General features: G+C 39.5%; 1 protein-coding gene across 1 annotated transcript in view; it reads right to left on the reverse strand.

Moving 5' to 3' along the window:
• Positions 1-212: 212 nt before the first annotated feature.
• The window catches only part of cdh8 (cadherin 8), a gene marked incomplete at both ends in the record, with an annotated part of 66424 nt that continues 44250 nt past the window's right edge, over positions 213-22386 (reverse strand). The window contains 9 exons of the mRNA XM_083665120.1: positions 213-706; positions 890-1141; positions 3396-3513; positions 4164-4285; positions 7038-7174; positions 13609-13856; positions 18151-18338; positions 19178-19345; positions 21427-21546. Coding sequence (XP_083521246.1) covers positions 213-706; positions 890-1141; positions 3396-3513; positions 4164-4285; positions 7038-7174; positions 13609-13856; positions 18151-18338; positions 19178-19345; positions 21427-21546 — 1847 coding nt within the window. The remainder of the gene's footprint in view (positions 707-889; positions 1142-3395; positions 3514-4163; positions 4286-7037; positions 7175-13608; positions 13857-18150; positions 18339-19177; positions 19346-21426; positions 21547-22386) is intronic.

Genomic DNA, 22386 nt, shown 5'->3' on the forward strand with positions numbered 1-22386 from the left:
TCCTAATATAGACATTGTCAAGGTTGGCTCAACAATACAATGCGCTTGATGTGACAGATGATGGGACGCTATACTTCACTCTAAGAATACAAAAAGGTGGCCCCCTTTTTTTAAACAGCTGCTTCTCTAAAAGCTGGCAAACCCTAGCGTAATACACGTATGTGTACACAAGTATGTGTGGAGAAAATCAAAGGGTCTCTGTTGATTCAAGGTCAAGTCTCTTTGTCACTTTCGCCTACTGAATAGAGTTCCCCAAGTCTTCTGAATCGTGGACCCCACTCTCTGAGGTAGTCATAGTTCTGGTCCGAGTCCGAGGAGGCGGTCTCCAGGGAGCTGAGGGACCCGGCAATGGAGCCCCGGCCCTCATAGCCGTAGATCTGAATGGAGTCGTAGGGCGGTGCTGTGGGGTCGTTGTCTGCCTCATGGAGCCGCACATTGATGAACTCGTCTACGTCCACGCCGTTGGGACCAGAGTGCTGGCCCTGCCTGGGCATGAACTGCAGGTCAGGCTTTATGTCCTTACGGGGAAGGTAGCTGTTGATGCCATCGGGGTTCTGGAGCGTGGCGATATCAAAGGCCTCCGTATCCTCCTCCCCACCTCCCTCGTCATCGTAGCGGATAATGTTCTCCCTCACGTCCTCGTCATCTTTGATGATCAGCGGCTCATTCTTGTGTCTTCTCAGTGTCACGAACAGCACCACAATTACTGCCAAGCAAGTAGACAAGAAAAAGTAATGTTTCGACATTATTAGGGACTGTTTTTTATTGTATGAAATGTTGTGTTTGTGTTTGCATGTTTCAGTATCATTTGAATGTAAATTAAACCTAAATACTTAGAATGATATTGCATGCAACAAAATTATATATACATTTCTATGATGTGACATACCTAAAAGCAGTATAATACAGGCCAGAATTGCGATCAAAGCTCCCATGCTGAGACCGATAGGCAGGACATAGGCCTCCACATTGCATGATTGGACAATTCCCTCCTTGCTGCATCCACAGACCCGAATGGTCAGTGTATTGGTGCTGCTCATTGGAGGATTCCCATTGTCAGTCACAATTATAGGCAGGAAGTACTTCTCCTGTTTCTGGCGCCGGAAGGTGTCATGCTTGGCTAAAACACTAATGGAATTGTCTGTAGGGGAAGAAAATAGATGTAAATAAAGCATGAAGTGGCCAAAACTAGCTCTGGAGTCGGGCAAATCCATCCAATGTATTACACTGCGTGTAAACTGAATTTACATTGAGTATCCTCATATACTGTAGTTATTTGTATTCTCACATTCTGACTCACAATATTCCAATTTATGAATTCTAGAAGGGAACCCTAGTTCGTCTTTGGAAGATGTGAGCATTTAAGGACGTGAGTGTGACACTGAGTTAGAAGATGGTGCAAGCCGACCAAGAGAGGTGCCAGGGGCTCTTTGATGCCACTTGAAGCTCTGAAGCTCTGTGTTCATTAGTCAGCCCACCATACCCACTGAAATAACACTTGCATTGCCTGAATAATCTACTCAGATTGACGCTATGGAAAATACATCTCTGACAGTCTCTATCTCTCTCTCTCTCCGTGTTTCAGCATGGTTTGAAGAGGGACAGAGTGATGTAAGGCAATACGTTAAGGAAAAAGCAGGGTGGGAGTTGTGGCAGCATAATGCGGTTGCTACCTTTGATATAGCAGTTTAAACAACCTGAGAAAATGTTTTGTTATAAAGACACAATGCATTATGATTCATTTCTGACCTGATTGTTTTGCCACATATACATTATTCAGTCCTTTAAAACCAGCGTCTTTAGTCTTTACCAATACTGCCAACATTGCTGAAACTATTGCGTTACTCTGTAGTATTATGATCTACCATAGCGTTTGGTTTGTCAGAATAGAACCCTACAAGTTCATCTGAGGCAACATAAAAAGGACGTTGCAGCTGGTCAGAGTCCTCCATGCATACTGCCTGACCCCTGTTCCCTGGTCCTGGTGAACCCTATCCTCTTCACAGCACAGTCACTGCAATTAGACTCATCATCACAAACAAACCGGCACACACAAGTTCAAAGGGTCTGACACTCTTCACTGGAGTGGGTCTGCCTGCTGTGAGCAGATAGATACAGTCACATAAGTGCTACAGTAGGGCTTTACTTCTCATGTACTGACATCACACAATAGCTAGATGTACTCATGTAATTGCATAGTTTAAATACTGCACAACAGTGCTTCACAGAAGTGTTTTCAGTTATATTTACTTTGCTCTTCTCAAGTGAAATTTGTTTGTATGTTGCTCAGTTTATACCTGCCAGTTACAAAAGTAGGAGTACATGAGGAAGATCCTGATGGTATTTTTATTCCAACAAACACTGGACTTCGTTGCCTCAATGTCAAGCAAGTTAGTTTGTTTTGTTTGCAGTTGGCCATCACAGTGGACAGTGGTACCTCTACCTCCTAATTTCATCTGATGTTCATATTTTTCAAATAGAGAATTTAATATTCAATACCCTGCTCTTGTTGCCTAGAAAGAGAAGCCTGCCAATCTTATTTACGATGAACTTAAACTTAACTACGGTTCAAATAATAGATGATTTTTCATAAAGACCTTGTTATTATGAATATACTAAACTGAGAAAATGTTATAAATAAACCTGCTCTACAAAAAGTTGGTCTTTCGATCTTTTGGATAATATCTGTTCTTATATTTGCTCTGGTCTTAATAAAATAATATCTATCTGTTAGGGTTAGGGTTAGAAAGTTACATGTTTTTCCTTTTTCCCCCTCAATATTTCTCATATATTTATTTTTATCCTATTTGCTTCTTAATTCACCTGTTTCCATGCTGGCAGGTTTCCATTAAGATAAAAATGCTGGGCCATTTGATGTCCTGATTTTATATTTTCCTTCTGCTAACAACTAGACACAGCAGTTCCTCTTGCCTGCAGCCGTCACATCAAAACAGACGGACAGAACCAGATGAAGATTCTTCGCCCCAAGCTCTTTGAAAACATTATGCAACATCAGGATGAGAGCAGGCTCTTCAGAGAGAGTAATGGAGAAGAGCAGAAAAAACAGTCTAGATAGTCTGCTAAACCAATCAAAGTATTTAGCAAACAAATGTAGTGCCATCTGCCATGTGGCAACAGCTCCCAGGAAGTCACCCTACATTGAGTTGCAAGACTACCCCAGAAACGGCTTGGATCCCACTCATTTGCTTTCTTTCAAAATGCACTAGGGAGTAAAGAGTAGCTGATGTCCAGACAACTGCACATCTGCTAATGATGGGGTACGCTAATCCTCCAGATTTCTTGGTCAATCGGGCTTACTTGCCTCAGGATAGTGATTGGAACCAAAGACATGCAAGCGTTTTAGTTAGTCCGTCACACAATTGTTCTGTTCTTACCGCCATTGTTTTTGATTGTGAAATTTGGGTTGTTCAGCATCTCTGGGATGAGGCGGTATTCAAAGTAATGTCCCTGTATGGGATCGTCCTTGTCGACTGCACTGACGGTCTGGATCACCTTTGAAAACACAGACAGAGAGGAAAGGCCCAAAGCCATTACAGGGGACAAGTCATCCATTACTTTAGTTTTTTCATCACAAAAGACCTGGACTATTACGATGGCTCACATAAAGTGAAAAATATGCTCCGGTCATTCCAGGAATTTGAGATCATTATCAATGGGGTCCTGTCTCATTGGGCACACTTTCGGTTCCAAGGTTCATCTATTTATCTGTCATCATAGTTCTTATCAAGCTGTGTGTCTTTGTGATTGATTGGAAATTAGAATTCAGACTTCTCAGTCCTTTTTTCTCAAACTCCCATTGTATGTAAGCCCTCTGAATGAACGCGATTGATGGGCAGGAGAATGCAAAGCACTCGTCCAGGATTTTGGCTAGAGATTGCATTGTGCCATCTGGAGGTGGACATGAAAGACCACTCTGAATTATTATCCACTCTGATCAATTCTGACTGCTCTCATTTCCCCTCGGTCTCCCCACATTGTGTCAAGGGAGGGAGTGTTTCAGAAAAAAAGGCCACACTCCTACCCCTGTACTTTCCCAGTGAAATAAATAGGCTATAATTCACCATGGCTGATCATTACTGAGGAGATGTGAGGGGGGGTTGCGGGGGAGGGGCTACCGACAGGCTTGATGAATGTCCCCTTACCTGGCCAGGTTTACCATTTTCACACAGGAAGGCCTCGTATTCCGTGGCAAACTCTGGGGCGTTATCATTGATGTCCAGCACTCTGATAGCCACGATGGCCCGCGATATCTGGCTGTTGTTTCCTGATGAAGATTAAAAAAACAAAAACAAAACAGAGAATGAATAAAACAATTGGATATAGCGGCAATCGCAGGTAAATTCCATGACCCAGATTAGATTTTTTTTTTCTCTCTGTTATTTTTCTTTGTTCACTGGGCTGAGAGACAGACAGATGAGGAGCCACATCAATCTGAGTTTTGACTGCTATCAAGAATGCAAAACAGGATTCTGTAAAAAACATAATCACATTCAAAGTGCTTTTGATATCCCCTGTACATGCTCATGTTTTATACATGAGGTTAAAACATGCATATTAATGACTCAATGGCAGCTGAAGTCTAAAAAGACAATAAAGGGCAATTTAATTAGATTAGATTTTTATTGGAATTATTCATTGCCCGTAATTGACAGTCCCTTTTGAGAGCCCCATAAATGATTGTATTTAATAAGTGTTGCAACCACTAACTTTAAAAGCGATTATCTATTCATTTTACCATCATGTTACCTCTGCTGTTGATACCAGTGCCGTGTTCATGTTTTCTTGAGAACATACAGTTTCAGTCCACAGACAATATACAACAACAAACTTTATGGCAACTTGTGTCATATACAAAACTGAAAGTAGTTGACCATTACAGAATGTAACAAAGAGGTCAAAGTTAAAACTAAAGATGCAATGGTTTTAAGATGAATGAGACATAGTGGCTTACTCCATTGGAGACATCTGCTTATAAGGATCTTGTTAGGTTTTTTTAAAAAACATGTAAGATAATGTTATCAGCTATTTTTTGCTTTTAAATGAATAGAGCCATGAATGGAGGTGGAAAGTAACAAATTACAACTGCTCTCATTACTGTAATTGAGTGTATTTTTCAAGGATTTGTACTTATGAGTATTTCTTTATGTCTGTAATTGTACTTTTACTTGAGGATGTTTTAAATAAAGTATTCTACTTCTCTACTTTGTTTTAATCACCCATTACAGAGTACAATAATATTCAATTGTATTTGCTGGCCCCTGTTAAGGGCAGGTTTTTAGAGCAAAAACTGCTCACAGAGTGCCCAATCATATTCAATAGCGAGCACTGTGCCTTAACGGGCCAATCAAATGTGCACAAAATCTAAACAATGATTGGTCATAACATTTCATTTCAATGATAATGAAATGCAATAATAAAGGCACATTGAAATTAATGAAAATTACATTTACTTGAGTACTTTTGAATAAGATACTTTTTTACTCATACTTGAGTTGCTTCCTAAACATGAACTTTTACTCGAGTACATTTTCACTGAAGTAACAGTACTTATACTTGGGTAGGATATTTCAGTACTCTTTCCACCTCTGGCCATGAACACACTTTAAGACATTATTGACCCTTTGAATAAATGAAAAAGTCATAAGTGAGCAAATGAAAACAATATTTATAAACAGGTTGGGGAAAAAAGCTGATATGATCTGAGAAGCGAACCTAAGCTCAGACTCATGTCACTGCAACATGCAGAGGAGGATATAGACTTAAGAGAGCCTCAGGACAAAAAGCCCAGTGGTGTGCATGGGAGGGGAGAAAAAAAAAAAGAAATGGAGGGAAACTAAAAGACAGTTTGATGGACAGTGAAGGATGGACAGAGTGGGGGAAAGAGAGAAGACTTCCCTCTGCCCTAGTAAAGTGACTTTCACTGCACTGCAGCCGGGGAAATACAGTCTGATTAGTCAGATGTCAACTGGTGCAAGCAGCAGAACGCGCCACCGTTTGGGTGGGAAATGGCAATGGAATAGGACTGGCAACACAATTCTTCCTCTTCACGCCAGAGAGGACACCAGCTCGATTCCAGTCCGTGACGAATAGCAAACAGCCATATTTATTTTGGCAAATTTTCTATTAGTTGTGCTCAGTGGTGCTGCTATCGTGAGTCACAGTCACTTTGCCAAAAGGCATGAAACACAGTTAAATGTATAGTGGAAGATCTGACAAGACAAACAGGATATCAATTGAGACACATTGCATTTCTAACAGTGTGCTATAAATGTGTCTGTTGTACAGTGCAGCTTTGATATTAAAAATTGTGTGATTATTGTTTATTTCATTGTGATTGACAATTAGTGTGTTCTCCTTTGATTAGGAAAAGAGAGAGAAATTAATTGTACATAGTACATAGATACAAGTATTGTACATTTCCCTTTCAATAGCTTAAAGGGGTACATCATTTTTTATCACAACATACAGTCCCCTGAAACAATATGTATGCAAATAACTCTTTACATATGGTTCTAGCTGTTTGTTCTGTAGTTTGCCTGGAAGAGTTGGTATAGTCAGTCAGTTTCCTGGATCACAGATGTTCCTTTATCTTTAATGGATGCTGGCATTGGTGCAAACAACTCTAGTGTTAGTGTTTGAAACTGTTTATTTGATACGTCTTAATGGACTTGCACATCCACAAATTGACTGCTTAGCTATTTAATTCAATCAAAATTCAGCAGATTAATACATTTTCTGTCCCTGTGGATGCAAACGTTAATTGTTTGTGGTGTACCCTGCAGCCATTAAAAGAGACAGTTTACCAGTGTAAGACGATGTTATGGAGGATTACATAAAAAGAAGACCAGTCACTTCTTTGCAGGTGGGAGCAATGAAGTTCCTCAAAGAGTGTTAGTAAACACACCTGAATGTGCAACACCGGTTTTCTTACTCCTCGCCCCCCCAAAAAATACATTCCTTTAATGATGTAGTAGAACCTAAACAGAGTAATGATTTCCATTGTAAATGCTACTTACTGACTTCAGTGGCTGTTACTGTGATGTTGTGCCACATATCTGTCTCTCGGTCCAGTGGTTTGGCCAACGTTATCTTCCCATCAGTATCGTTGATATTGAATTGCCTCTCCAGATCTGTGTGCCGATCGATGAAGTACCTACAGAAATCAAGAAAATCATCAGAAACACCACAGAATTGTGTATGTGGTACAGAACTAACCCATTCTAAACAATCCCTTGGTGTGTCGGCTATGAGAGGCGGCAATATCCATCAAGGATGTGGATTAATATATGTTAAAATCAGTAGGAACTCAATAATTATCATCGAAGGATTAAGTACAGCCTTCAGATTAGTAGGACAGGACATTGAAGCACAATGAGGTGTAAGAGGCCCTGTGAAAAGAGGCCCTGTCTCCTAACAGTGTCTGGTTGTGTGGTGCAAATTCTCTTAACACTTTCACACATGCATCCTTGGCAAAAGGGGATGAGAATGGATGGGTTGTGTTTCCTTTGTCTGAAATTGGAATTTCTCCTATTGGTTGCTAGTCAATAACATGTGGGTCCCCAAAAAGGCAACAGTCCCACACACATTTAAGGTATCTGAATGCACCAAATACCTCACACACTACCTCAGAGAGTGTACAACCCCTTCATACCAAATACCCCTCCTTCTTGACAAGGACGCACTGTCTCTCAAAGCAACATCCACCGCTAGTCAGAAATGTTCCCTTTAAGAATGCCTTACTGTTGTTAATCCAATTCCTTGCCACCCCATCCCCATCCCCCCCACCCCATCCCCCACCACCACCACCAACCCTCCCAACCTCATCTCCCTTAGCTCCTGACCTTGGGGTTTCATCCTATCCCACTGCAGAACCACTCATCCCTATGAGCACATACCTGTTGACAGACCCTTGTAATAGCGAGAGAGAACAGATTTGTCGACTGCAAATCCATGATCCAAAACATTTTTTTTTAAAAATAGGACAAAATAATAATAATTACAACAAAGATCTCAAATAAAATTACATACATAGGCCATTGCCCGATATGTCCAATTGTGGGAGAAGACATATTGAGTCGTGACATTTCCATTTTTGAGATGAAATGGTGTGAATCCTCAGATGACGGGAAGGAGGTCCGGAAGGACTCCTCTACAGGCGCAGAGAACTTTCAAGACAGGCAGACAGGCACAAAGCCACCTGGGAGCAGTCTCCAGGAGACTGAGTGGATTCCAGTCCAACTTTGACAGCTTCAAGTGGAGGAGGGAGACAGACCCTGAAATGTTCTGCCACATGTCAATCAAACTGACAATGTGATGCGAAAAGAATTAAAGCAAAAAAAAAAAAAAAATAAGATTAAAAGTTCCATGCAAGATATGTGTATAGCTGTCATATAATGTGGTGGGTATGTGTTTATTGTCGGACCGAGGGATGTGTCAGTATATATGCAGTGAAGATAATGGATGGTGTAAATCAATTAGCTCGTGCTACTTCCCCCTCTTAATAGGCAAGGCAAGGCACGTTTATTTATGTAGCACATGTCATACACAGAGGCAATTCAAAGTGCTTTACATAAAATAGATAAAAAGGAAAGAGCATTTAAAAATAAATATATATATATATATATATATATATATATATATCATTATTAGCAGCAATTTAGATTTATTTAGCTTTACACAGTTTAGTTTTCTTTTCTTAGAATACATATAGACCATTATAGGTAGACCACTCAAAGGACAGTTGGCTGACCTCATCTAAACACTCAACCTAAATTGTTGGAACTCAACTAATAACCTTGGTGACAGTGGTATAGAACACATGATTTTTTGCAATAGTTGTATTATTAGATGTACTGTACACTTAATATGCAACACTAAGATGGCATTAAGTTAATAACCTTCTGTAGGAGAAAGTTGACTATGAGTGTGTGCGTGCGCGTGCGTGCATGCTTGTTTGATAGAGAGAGAGAGAGAGAAAGAGAAAGAAGGGGGACAGGGGGGTTGGGAGGGGGAACATGCTTTTCTTCAGAGAACAAATACATCCATGACATTTCTGCTTGTTATTAATGTAGGTCAGTTATTCTATTGGGAGGATCACAGATGTAGAACTAATTTTGCTGTCCTCTGCATGCTGACCAGTTAGTTATATGGCTACATTTATTCATGTTGTCCCCATACATTAGCCTGGAACCAGGCTGAATTTAGCTTTGTTTCACTCCAATGAATATCAGTCTGGACTTGACTGCATTATATATATGCATTTAGCTGACACTTTTATCCAAAGCAACTCATATTGCAGTGAGTGCATACTTTTTTTTCAGTGTATATGGTCCCAGCAGGAATCGAAACCCACAACTTAAGCATTGTTAGCGCCACCAACTGACATTGTTGCGCTACCAACTGAGCAACAGAGGACCATTGATACTGTGGGTGCCTACATCATTAACAAGGGGCACGATGATGTCAGCAATTGAATCACCTACAAATGTTTCTAAACCCCCTCATAGTTACTGAAAGGACGCTAATACAGATTGGACCAGTAGTTTTCTAGCTGGTCCATGTGCCTCCCTATAGGAACAGGTCAAGGCAAATATTCAGGACCATAAAAGAAAGCCAAATTCAGTCTGGTTCCAACTACCCATATCCACATGTTATTCATAGAAAATCTTTACAAACGTTGAAAGCAATAAGTTACCCTGGAAGAGAACATCTACTTTACATCCATCTTAAACAGTCTCTTTTATATGACTCCTTGTAATAACATATGCAACATGTCAGCTGTCAAGTGAAGTAAATGGTGTAGCGAACCATGAAAAATGGCAGACACAGCTTACACAGTTATCCATAAGACCAAGGACTCACTTCCCATAACCTTCAAGGTGCTATGATCATCATTTCAATCCTCACAAGGTGCATCGTTAGTATTCAAGATATTTCCCAATAGTTGCATTTCAAAACCTTCAGACCACGTTTTAAAGTAGAAAAGTGTTCATACTTGGAAAATGCACAAGTTTATCTATCTTTATCTGACCACCAATTTTCTCTTAGTTTTTTTCTACAGTACATATACTGTATGTAGTCTCATTGGAAATAACAAACTTTGTTACAATCCTCATTACAGTATGTTTGAGTTCCATCCATATCAGGAGATATCAGCATTCTAGCCTCCAGAGTCGGCTAATATGCTATATACTGTCCAAATAATATAACATTCAGAGAGCATTGGATGATGCTGAATGAATTGTGTTGCATTTTATGGAGTCCACCTGAAATCTTGTTTGGTTGGATGCATTAAGTATAGCTGAAGGGTTGTTGTCTAAGTGAGAACCTAGACCTCAGCCCTTGAGCAATTTTTTTCTAAGTTAGAGACAGTGAGTCATTTCAGTCAGAGTGAGTTTACTCAAGACTGCCGAGACTGAGGAGGTCAAGACAATGTTCAGGCTATTACAGCTGTACTGGCTCCAAAAGATCCTTTTAGCATGCCATATGGATGCACTTTCTCCTAATGGATGCTATATCATTGATACACATTTGCCTGGGCATCCACTGCCTTTTTGCACCTACAGTAACACAGGTATTAACATGATAATTAGTGTCACAGTTTGGCTGAGCAGGTTTGGCCACTGCAACCTTCACGGATATGTAAATTGACCTCAGCGGCCTACCTGGTCCCATCACGTCTTTTTCCTCTCTAGTTTCCCATTTCCCATACTATCTGAAAATCTGGTAAACCTATCAACCCACATGCAGAGTATGCTAACATGAAGAAATGTAAAACCTGTAAAACAACTTCTGTATAGTTATAAAACAGAAGACAATATAGAAATGATGACCTAAGACCAATGGATTGAAGTAAAATCTCTGTGGTAAATATTGCATTTCATCCTACTCCCAGTGAAAAATGGCATGTTTTACAGATCTCCAGAATCTTAAAAAGAGTTGGAGAAAATGTATGTTTTGACAAAGAAAATCCCATCTTGTTGTAGAATTTATCAGCGTTGGGAGACACAAGCTCTCCAACACAAGATGACAAGAGAATGTGAGTTGGCATACATGGAACGTAATGTGACATTAACCACTTTTGAGCAGAAAAACACTCCTGCATTGACATTCTGAAAAGGAGCTGCTTAAAATATCTGGCTGTGTCTTAATAGATTCTCCAAAGCTTTACCCAAACTCTGATTGCTTGAAAGCTTTCAGCTAGCCTAACAGACACTGGCATAATGTCCTAGAGCTTCAATTTACTTATGAAAATTACTCATCTTGTCCACAAAAAATTCAAACACATAAAGTGCCCCTTGATTTCAAAACAGAAAACATGGATATAACAAACAGTAAATGTGTTCACATCAGAAAACAAGAATGGCAGAATAAAAAAAAAAATGAAAAAACGAATACAATGAACAGTGCAGAAAGTCAAACTATATATTAAAAAGAAAAACCCATAATGCCTTGAATTGACATTCTAGAGTGTCAATGTAGTCATCTTCACATAATAATGAAATATGGCAGTTCAGCACCAGAATATGCACAGTGCCCTGTGTAAGTAATGGGACTGAAGCATTTTTTTTGTCTTATATTATTAGTTTATTGTTATTATTATTATGTTGTCTATACTCAAAAAAATGTATTTAAATCAATTATTACTATGAGATTAAAGTATAGATTCTCAGCTTTTATTTGAGGGTATTTGTGTACAGTACATATTGGTTTCAACATTTAGAAGTGACAACACTTTTTATACATAGTCCCACTATTTCAGGGGAACAAAAGTAATGGGACAATTGGCTCGACAGGTGTAAATCATGTGTGTTCCGGCACATCATTTGGCATTTGTGCAGGCTGTCAATGTCTAGTATTGATTCTAGCCTTTGTATTTGCCTTTGGAGTCTGCTATTGGTGTCTGTCAACATGAGGACCAAAGAGGTGTCAATGAAAGTCAAGGAAGCTATTATTAGTTTAAAAAAATAAAAAAAACCTGGTGAGCTGAGCAATCGCAAATGGGCTGGTAGGCCAAAGAAGACTTCTACAATGGATGACCAAAGAATGCTCACCATAATTAAGAAACCCCCCAAAATAAATGTTCTACTGATCAGTAAACACAGGTAGGCCTGAATGTAAATACTGTCCGCAGAATACGTCACCAGCCGAATTTCAGAGGCTTCACTACAAGGTGCAAACCACTAGTTATCCTCAAAAAGGATGGATAGACAGGTTACAGTTTTCACCCCCTGCACCATGTTTCACAGATGAGGTGGTATGCTGTATATCTTGGGATGATTCTTTTTTCTCTTGCAATCACTCTGGTACATGATCATATTCATCTTATGTGTCCACAAGACCTTTTTTCAGACCTCCGCAGGCTTTTTAGGTACTTTTTAGCAAACTGTAACCGGAACATCCTTTTTCTGGGTTACATTTACGTAACTTCAGACAGCTAGGGTTACGGTTAGGGTTAAACACTTTAAGTGACTTTCATTGACACCTCTTTGGTCCTCATGTTGACAGACACCAATATGTATAAAAATGTTGTCATTTCTAAATGATGTAACCAATATGTACACAAATACCAGCAAATAAAAACGAATAATCTATACTTTAACCTCAAAGTAATTGTTTGATTTTGAATCCAAACATTGGAGTATAGAGCCAAAAGAAGACAAAATGTTTCACTGTCCCATTAATTATGCAGGGCACTGTATATATATATATACATCATACATTGGTACAGTATGTGTAAAACACAATCAAATAAAACAAAAAACTAACCATGGCAAGTGTGTCATACATGTATACTGTAGGATCAGAGAATTAAAAGAGAAAAGACACATGAAATTCAAGCATCTTTTAAAAACGACACACAACCACGAGAAAAAGGGTAAATTCTCTGGGTACTGAATTCTCATTTCTAAACGTGAAGATGCAACAGGATGAACTCTCCCACTCTTTGCAATACCCAATCTATGATTCCCAGCTCGCATTGTGTTCACGATGCAATTACACAACCTGTTGAGTGTTGTCCCGGGAGCACGGCAGCAAGTCACTAGAGAATTAATGAAATGCCGAGGTGGATGGAGAGAAATTGCCTGTATAACCTATACCCAAGGTGCCCTTGTGATATTTCCAGGAATAAGTCACACAAGTGAAATGCAGCAGGCAAAGTCACCACTAAGAGAAGTCTCACTGTGCCACGCTTTGATTTTTAGTATATATTAGTCCTGTGGAAACGAGAGCACCAGTCAGCTCACATTTCACTGCGATGAGACATTGTTCTATGAGACACTGTGAAAATGCACTTTAAATAAAGATTAATTTGCAAAGAAACAGGCATCTGAGCGGATGCCCAGACAGGTGAGTCAGCGGTAAGATTAAGATCTTGAAGAAATCATTTATCACTGCAGACCCTCTTATGTGAGGCATGATAAGCTGCATCACGTTTCAATACAAGTTCTAAAAATGGTTCAAGTACATTTACAGGCATTTAGAAATGGTGTTTTGATTATATTTATGACACATCCACAGTAAATGGAAGGATATACAAGGGTAAAGAGGTGAAATGGGGGTCGTAGATAAGGTCTGGCTTCTTACCTGACTAGGCTGCCTGTGACATCTGGATCGCGGGCAGTCACTATTCCTATGACAGTGTTGATGGGGGAATTCTCATTCACCTGCAGTATGTAAGTGGGCTTTGAGAAGACAGGAGGTTCATCTGAATCTTCCACCACAATTTTTACAGTGGCTGTATCCTTGAAGGGGCCGCTGCTCTTCGGTTCAAATCGAGTGTTGGCCGCCTCCACCTTTAGTGTGTATGATTTTTTCGTCTCGAAGTCCAGGGGCTGTGGAGAGTGACGGAGACAAATGCCTTTCACTAATAACCATCGGAGCCAGAACAAATTAACCTAATGTGATAGATGAAAGTTTGGAGGTTGGACTTGAAATGCAGAAGTGCCCTCTTCGATCCTCTCTAAAAATGTGCGGAATGAGAATGAAATCACAGAAACCAAGAAGAAATTTTTATATTAGCAATAACCATCTCACCTCAAGCAATCAGCGAATTAGCAATTTGTGTACCGACATGGCATCTGCTCTGGATTCAGATATGGCTGCAAATAAGGTTAATCTAATGGTATCACACAGATGTTATTTAGATCTGTTAAGCAATCATGAAAAATTTGATTTGTATGTTTATGCAACCTGAAAAAATTTCTGTGTCCCTGTATTGCCATGACAATAACGCTGTTACACAACACTCGCTGGCATTAATGTGAAGGATAGGAAATTATTGAAGCATTATCATCGCTATCACAATCCACATATAATTTGTAGCACTCTTCAAGACTTTTAACAAAATGTCTCCTAAAGGAGAAATACACATATTTTACTGAGACAAAACATGCCCCTTTCATCAAGGGCGCTGCTACATTAGGGGGGGTAAAATGGTACACTTGTACAGGTCCAGGGGGGGTCCATGGATAATGCTCAGTCTTGGGTCGAGGGTATACTATAACTACGGTATTTGAATGCCTCCTTAATTGCAGAACAAACATAAGTACCACTCAGTATGTAGCTAAAAAGAAAAACTGTGGTGAATCCTACCACTAGCCTGTTCGGAACAATGAAATTCCAGTCAAAGCTAATTCCAGTCAAAGGTATAGTTCATGAGGTCAATGTCATGTCTCAACAACAAGGAGTGTAAATGAATCATTTTGCTACCTTCTGTTTGTCTATCTCCTCCTCCCTCTAATGCACACTCTCTCCCTCAAAATGCACTCCCTTGTGATCCTTCCAGTCCTCTCCAACCTTGCGTGTTAATTTGATGAGGAATATTTTCTTCATTTGTAATAATAATAAAGTTCTATGTTTGTATCTGGGTAGAAGTCAAACTGGACTTTATAACGTTCTTCATCATGCATCCTGTTCCTATTGTATCACAAAAAGTGTTTCCTATGATCGTTCAGTGTTCACTTTTCAGCAAGTTAAAGTTAGTAAAAGATGATCTCTGCTCCACCATGAGTCAAGACAGGCCACCCTTTCAATTGAACACAGTTGCAAGGAAAATTGACTACAAGGACATTATTCATGACCAAAAAAGGTTGATGGCTCAATAGGTTGTGCACTACAGCTGACGGGCACTACAATTTAGGTAGGACCACTGTCTTACTTCCCTACCCACTGTGATCACTGCCCACAGCTTTTCTTTTCCATATGCAAAGAGCACTTGATTAGAGCTATTAATACATACCTCACCTGTGCTATTAAGTCTTCTTTTTATTTTAGACTAGGCCCACTTGGTAAGCATACTTGCCAACATTTGTTTAAAATGTGTAAGATGACAATAAAATGTTAGGCAGGGTGGTTGCGCGGTAGCACACCAATTGTGAAATTCTTGTGAAATACTGCAACTATGTTCACCACTTTTATGCGCAGCTCATCGTCAATATTTGCAACTTGTAAAAATGTCACAATTTTACTCCATGGCGTCTCTGTGGCCAACCCAGACTGTCACCATTTTATTCCGAATCACCTCTGGCCGCTCTTATAAGACTAGAATAATGGGATCAAGTCACTTCCACGCTCCATAACCAGGATTTATAGGGAAATCAAAACTGGGCCTTGCCGCTCGAGGGGGATGAGACTTGGCTTTGGGAATGAGAGGGGTTAGGAGGAGGATGAGAAAAAAAGATGTATTCCAGTGATTTGCTAAAAAAGAGAGAAACCAGTGGTCCCCTAGGCTGGGTCGGGCCAGCGCTGGGGCAGCGCCGGGAGCAGGCCCAGCTGTGAGAGGATAGCAGCTGGGGACCGGGAACCGACAGGGGGCTTTGAAGTCCACACGTCTGGCGTCAGGGCACCCGTATGGAGAGAGCCCCTCCAGCCCAGTCTGCCACGGTCTGAGAAGCTATTTGGAGCACTTTCATTATTAACCGCCCTCCTCTCCCCTACTTCTCCCCCTCCTTCTCCTCCTCCTTCTCCTCTATACTGAGAGGAGTGAACAGCTAGACCCAGGGCCAACATTGGTTTCAAAGGATTCCGGTTAGATGTGGTTAAGGGTAATTAATTAACATGATTACAATGAAAAAGGTAATGGTATCTATTCATATTAATAGTATCTGTGCATTGTACACACAAAATCCATTTGGCTAATTGATCATGTACCTGGTGTTTCAAGACTTAAATGTTGTATAGACTGGTCATTCCAGGTAAGTTACTTTGTCTCACTTTTAAAATTGCCTAAATGACTTACTTTGTGTATAATAATATAACAAAGCAGTTGGCTATATTAATTTATTGTGTCTCTCAAATAACCATCCCTGACATCTGACCTCTCTACTGAGTCAGCCATATTTGAAAAGTGCCACTCTGCTCTTACTCAATGTTTAAGGGGGGAGTTAAATCCGTCCTGCACTTGACTCCTTGTAATCTAGAGAGCAGCAGTTTGGTTTTCGTATTGGTGCCATACAATATGCTCAGTGCTTATGTTGCTATATAGCACACTTCAAATTCCCATGAGTCTCAGCACATAGAATCTGTATGTATACACAGGGCCATTTAGAGACAGCAAATTCAGTACTGGCTGGCGGGAGGAAGCCGAGCATCCCACTAACCTCCCCCTGGTAGGCCTGAGGGTTGGAAGATAAAAAACTTAAACCCGAAAAACAACAAACCCCCTTTTGCAGTTAGTGCTGTTGCTGTGGTGTTTAGATCAATATTTTGTAACCTCAAAGGATCTTTTAATAATTTGCACTTGATATTTGACAGCCATTTATAGAGCCACATTGAGTGGGGGAGGTTGGGAGGGGGGAGGCAGCAGGGGTGTTCTGGTGAAAAGGTTCCATTTAAACCTTTGTTCTTTCACATCGGCGAGACAGAGCCTTCATAAACTGTGCAAAGAGGACTTTGAAACCGAGAACAAGTCAGGGTTGGAGTGCAAATATAAGGGAGTGAGACATAACAGTTCTGCTCAACTCATATGAGCTTAATCACCGTCTGGAGATGGAGAGGTGAGAAGAGAGTAGGCTGTTGATTTCCTGTTTTTCTCACACAATCTCATTCATCATGCTATTAGCAATTCAGGCAAGGCAACAGAGCATGGCCAACTACAGCAGGATAAAGTGAAGAGGCAGAGCCACAGCTATGATTTGACAGTGCAATGCCATGGAGGGTGGGGGTGGGCAGATAGGGCTGGTGGAGGGGGTGACTCAAAGCTCAGATATTTGACATTTTTCTCTGTCAACAGTTTAGGATTTCATTGATTGTACCTAGTTTGTTCTCAAACAATCTATTTAGTTTTGTTTAGTAGGCTTGAATCTAATCCAGGCAGATCACCAGGGAAGATGTATTAGATTTCATCCGAGTTTGTGTTCAAGTTTGAGAAAGTCACAGTGGCTGTCCTTGGATAATGTCATTTTACATCCAAATGCAATGACGTACAACGTTTGAGTGATCTATAGCTACTGTTTCAGACATTGAACTAACCATGACTCAAGATGTAATAACACATCCATCAATCATGTATACACTTGAATATATGCAACTATCTTATACTAAGCAAATACAGTAAGACATACAATGAATACATACATAACTAATGCATACTGTATGGTTGAAACTCTGCCATGAAATCTCAATGTATTCCACATAGATGTCCATGAGATACAAACGTGTCTTAAGTTGCCCGCAGGTCAATGACGTTAATATGCAACATAGTTCCTTTTTTAATGGAATCTTCACAGATTCTAAAGAACTATGGAATACATACATATAATTGTACAAAATGACATTCATGTCCAGAGGCAATAACATTGTCAGGACTGAAATACTTTATTGTTTAGCATTGCAGATCAATGTTATGGGGAAAATATTGGTAATTCGTAAAAATGCATATCATTAGAATGTGAGGTAAAATGTTTTGTTGAGATGGCAAGCTAGAATAATTAGTTTGCTTTCCAAAGGCAATGGATATTAATTATTTTCCTGCCATACTGTTTAATTATCTGCCAAACCAACAATGTTAATTTTCGCCATGCGCATGTTCTGTAACTTATTTGCACCTTTCCATTATCTTTTAAGATGCTAAGCATAAAAAGAGGTTGCTGGAACGCTGTGTCAGAGAGGTTTGCATGAAGACCTCACCTTCTTTAGCCTTAGGATCCCCTCTTTAGTCTGGGGATCTGTAGTGATTTCGAAAACATCCCTCTCATCACCGTCAATGATGTTATACGTTGACTTGGCATTCTCTCCAATGTCCCTGTCGTTTGCCTTCACCTTACCACCGGGTTTTCCAATGGCAAGGTCTTCAGGAATCACAAAGTCATACAGACCTGAGAAATAGAGATATTATGTTTGTTCATTCAAAAGTATTTCTCACCAATATACTGTATATACATGCACCAAACACTTTATTAGGAACACTATACTAATACTGAGTAGGACCTCCCTTTGCTCTCAAAACAGCCTCAATTCTTCATGGCATTGATTCCACAAGATGTTGGAAACATTCCTTTGAGATTGTGGTCCATGATGACCTGATTGCATCACACAATTCCTGCAGATTTCTCAGGTGCACTTTCAAGCTGTGAATCTCCCGTTCTACCACATCCCAAAGATTTTCTATTGGATTCAGATCTGGTGACTGGGAAGGCCACTGAAGAATACTGAACTCATTGTCATGTTAATGGTACCAGTTTGAGATGACATTTGCTTTGTGACATGGTGCATTATCATGCTGGAAGTAGCCATTAGAAGATGGGTAAATTGTGGCCATGAAGGGATGCACATGGTCAGCAACAATACTCAAATAGGCTGTGGCATTCAAGCGATGATTGATTGGTATTAATGGGCCCAAAGTGTGCCAAGCAAACATTCCCCACACCAGGAGAAGGTGTATAGGTGTTCCTAATAAAGTGTTCAGTGAGTGTATGTGTGAATACAAGTGAAATGGGATTATTACTGAAATCTATGGCAATATAAGGTGATGAAATGTTAGGCTAGCACAAAATTAACATCAACAAACTCTTGTTCTCTTATCATGGGCTCTAGCTCTCTACAGTATACAGACTGCATTGGATATCACATTGGCCCATTGTCATGGGCCATAAGTTACTCTTTTATAACTCTTTTATCAGGGATAACCTATAGTATAGGAGGAAAGTCTTCTTACTTTTTGAAAACTTTGGTGGGTTATCGTTTACATCCGTTAGTGTGACGGTGACTGTTGTTGTTCCTGACAGCCCTCCCATATGACCGCCCATGTCTTTTGCTTGAATGACGACCAGGTACTCCTCCCTCATCTCTCGATCCATCCCATTCAAAGCAATTTTAATAATAGCTGAAAGAAAATAAATAGCACAGTTCACAATTCATTAATAAAATGTATTATGATTACTCAGAAATAAACATGCATTACACAGATTGTGATATGGTGATATGGTGATGGCTTATTTTTAAGCTAGTACTTAAGAAACTGTAGTAACTATGAGGTATTAAGAGATACTTTCTGGTCCTTACCTCAACAAATTCAGCACAGTTGGTAACTACCTGATACTAAATGGTACATACTGTCCTGGTACTTGTGTCAATTAATCTAAAATAATCTGCAAATATAATCAAAATGCAATGATCAGGGATAATGGTTTTACCCAGTACCTTCTAAGTATAAAACCTGCCAGGCTGTAAAATAAACACCTTTGAGCTGGCATTGAAAATCAGAATGTTTGTTTGCTATTGTGTTTTATCGTTCTCTCCAGTCATCTATATTCTGATTGAGTACTAATTTTGCTCTGTCTTGTATAATCTTAAATATTGTTTGCAGAGTGGACCCTGGTTGACTGTGCCATGGTGCAGAATATAAAAAGATCAGCACAAGCCATGGATAATCCACTTAGAAAACATCGGCCTGTAGGATCATCAAATGAATATAAAACCTTCATAAAGACAAGCTTTGGCATTGGCACAGACAATGAATCTAGGCTTGGTGACTGAAAATGAAGCAGAGGATAAAATGTTGTTTGGACTTGTTTGGTCACTAAAGTTTAATTATTGCATAATAGACTTGTCGTCTATATGTTTATGTGTAAACATTTGGTTTTTAATGGTTATATTGCTTTTCAAAATAAAGTTACTGTCAACTTGCTGAGGCAAGTTGTATAGCCATATTTTTTTGTTTTAAAGATGTTGTGTTGTAAAGACACATACAGTACTACTACATCTCTTTCTGGAAATATTTCACAATACTTTGATTGGTGTGATGGGGGATAGGTTATGGGCAAGGAGCGGAAATAACAATTCAGCAAAAGTGCTCATCTTAAATGGCAAAGTATTTTGAAATAGGAGGAGTATGAGACTTTAGACTTATCAGAGTTGTAATTTATATTATATTTTCATCTTGAGAAATCTTATTTGCCTGACTCATGATAAAACAGGTAACAGCTCTGTCCATAACAAACAAACAAGCGCACACACACACACACACACACACACACAAACACACACACACACACCCTTCAGTCATCCTCTGTTAGTCACTTCACTCTCATCTCTGTTGATCATCGTTAGCTATTCAAATGAATTCCTAATCATTGAAAGGGGAGGAAAGACAAACACTCATTTCCATAGATATTTGCTAGGGTATTTTTTACCGTCCATTAACCAAGTGATGAATTGGGGCATGATGTTTATTTATTTATCAGATGAATTCCATTTCCTACATGGTATTTGAAGTGTCTAATGGATTCTAATGGTTGTTTTCCCCTTACCTTTTATTTTTCATTAACATTTATTAAAACATCTGGCTCACTTGAATGAGCCATCTGCATGTGCTCAGTAATCATGCAAAGCATAAATACTAATCCATAAATTGTCCTTTCATATATCCGCTATACCACCTCTACTGTACAGTATGTTAGTGTTTCAGGCATGAGTGATTGAAATGTATAATGTTGAGGACAAAACCGAAGTCTGTATGTAGACATAAGTGTTCATATATACATATATATATATTTTGACTCTCTTGAAGCTTGTTTATTGTGTGTTGTTTTCCAAATTGTGAGCAGTTGATTTCCATCTCATTGCTTATTAATGTAATTTCACCATTATTTAATCATGTTGCTTACAGACACACTGTTAACAAGTCGGCTGAAAATGCAATTAAGAAAAAAAAAACAGTCAAGGTTGAACAAGAGGCAGACGGCAGATGGAATTTAAAGATAGCACTGTCATATAAACCTGACACTCCTTGAGTAAAAACTCAAACGTAATCTCTGTATGATTACTTATTGTCTATCTATGATTGAGATGAATTATTAATCTGAATTTACCTGGAATATACAGTCAATCTTGAACAAAACAATATAAGTTTCATGGTCAATTATGTTTGTTATTTCTAGGTATTTCACCATGCATCCCACTTACCAGTGTTCGGGTCAATGGAGAAATAGGGCTGTCCTTCCAGTATGCTGTAAACTAGTTTAGCACTGTTTCCATAGACAGGGTCATCAGCGTCTGTAGCCGTCACCCTTGTAACTGAGGTACCTGTTTATGACATAACAGAAGTGTATGAATTAAAGGAGATTGGACCTATCGACTACTACAGACTGTTAAAAGAGAAACAATTTGGATAAAATTAGATCTTTTTACCCTTTTATTATTGTTCCATATTCGCTAGCTAGTCAGCTAGCACTAAGGAAAAGGTAAAGCCAGCAACGTAAATTTGCTAATCAAACTTGTGGAACTTTTTAGAAAAGTCTATCCATTGCCAGAGCTACTCACGGCCAAAGTCAATGTTAACATTGTTGAAACTTGAATGATCTGCCCGAACCCAACTGAAGCTATAACTCTTCAACATTCAAAAACATTTCACCATGACAGCTTTAAACGATATAAATGGATCAGGACAAGCAAACCCTTCAGATGTGATTCATTGTGACCCAGCTCTTCATTAGTCTGTGGCTCAGGTGGGTGGAGAATAAAGGGGGGATATTATGCTGAACAGCAAGTTGGCAGTACAGATGGTAGGGTAATTGTTTTTGTAAAATATGTTCTTAGGTGTTCTGACAACATGGGTAAATGTTCATGGCTCCAGAAGGCATCAGGCCAAGCCACAGGTATCTAGGCCTGTTGACAACAGGAGACAGAATGGGTCATGGTGGGGGACAATATAAGTTAGCCACCTCTGTGCCTCATGGCGCCAAATAGGAATGCCAGGTCTATTCAGGATAGTGTTTTCTAGCCTTTCAGACGTAGCCTACTGTGATATGAGGACATTAACAATTGTTGCTGATCTTTTAGATTTCCTGTCCACTGTGTTGGTTCTGAGAAGAACATTGAAAGATAATGAGTTGGATGCTTGGGGGAAACATTCTGATATGAAGT

The sequence above is a fragment of the Argentina silus genome (assembly GCF_951799395.1).
Source record: "Argentina silus genome assembly, chromosome: 2".
NCBI classification, from domain to species: domain Eukaryota; kingdom Metazoa; phylum Chordata; class Actinopteri; order Argentiniformes; family Argentinidae; genus Argentina; species Argentina silus.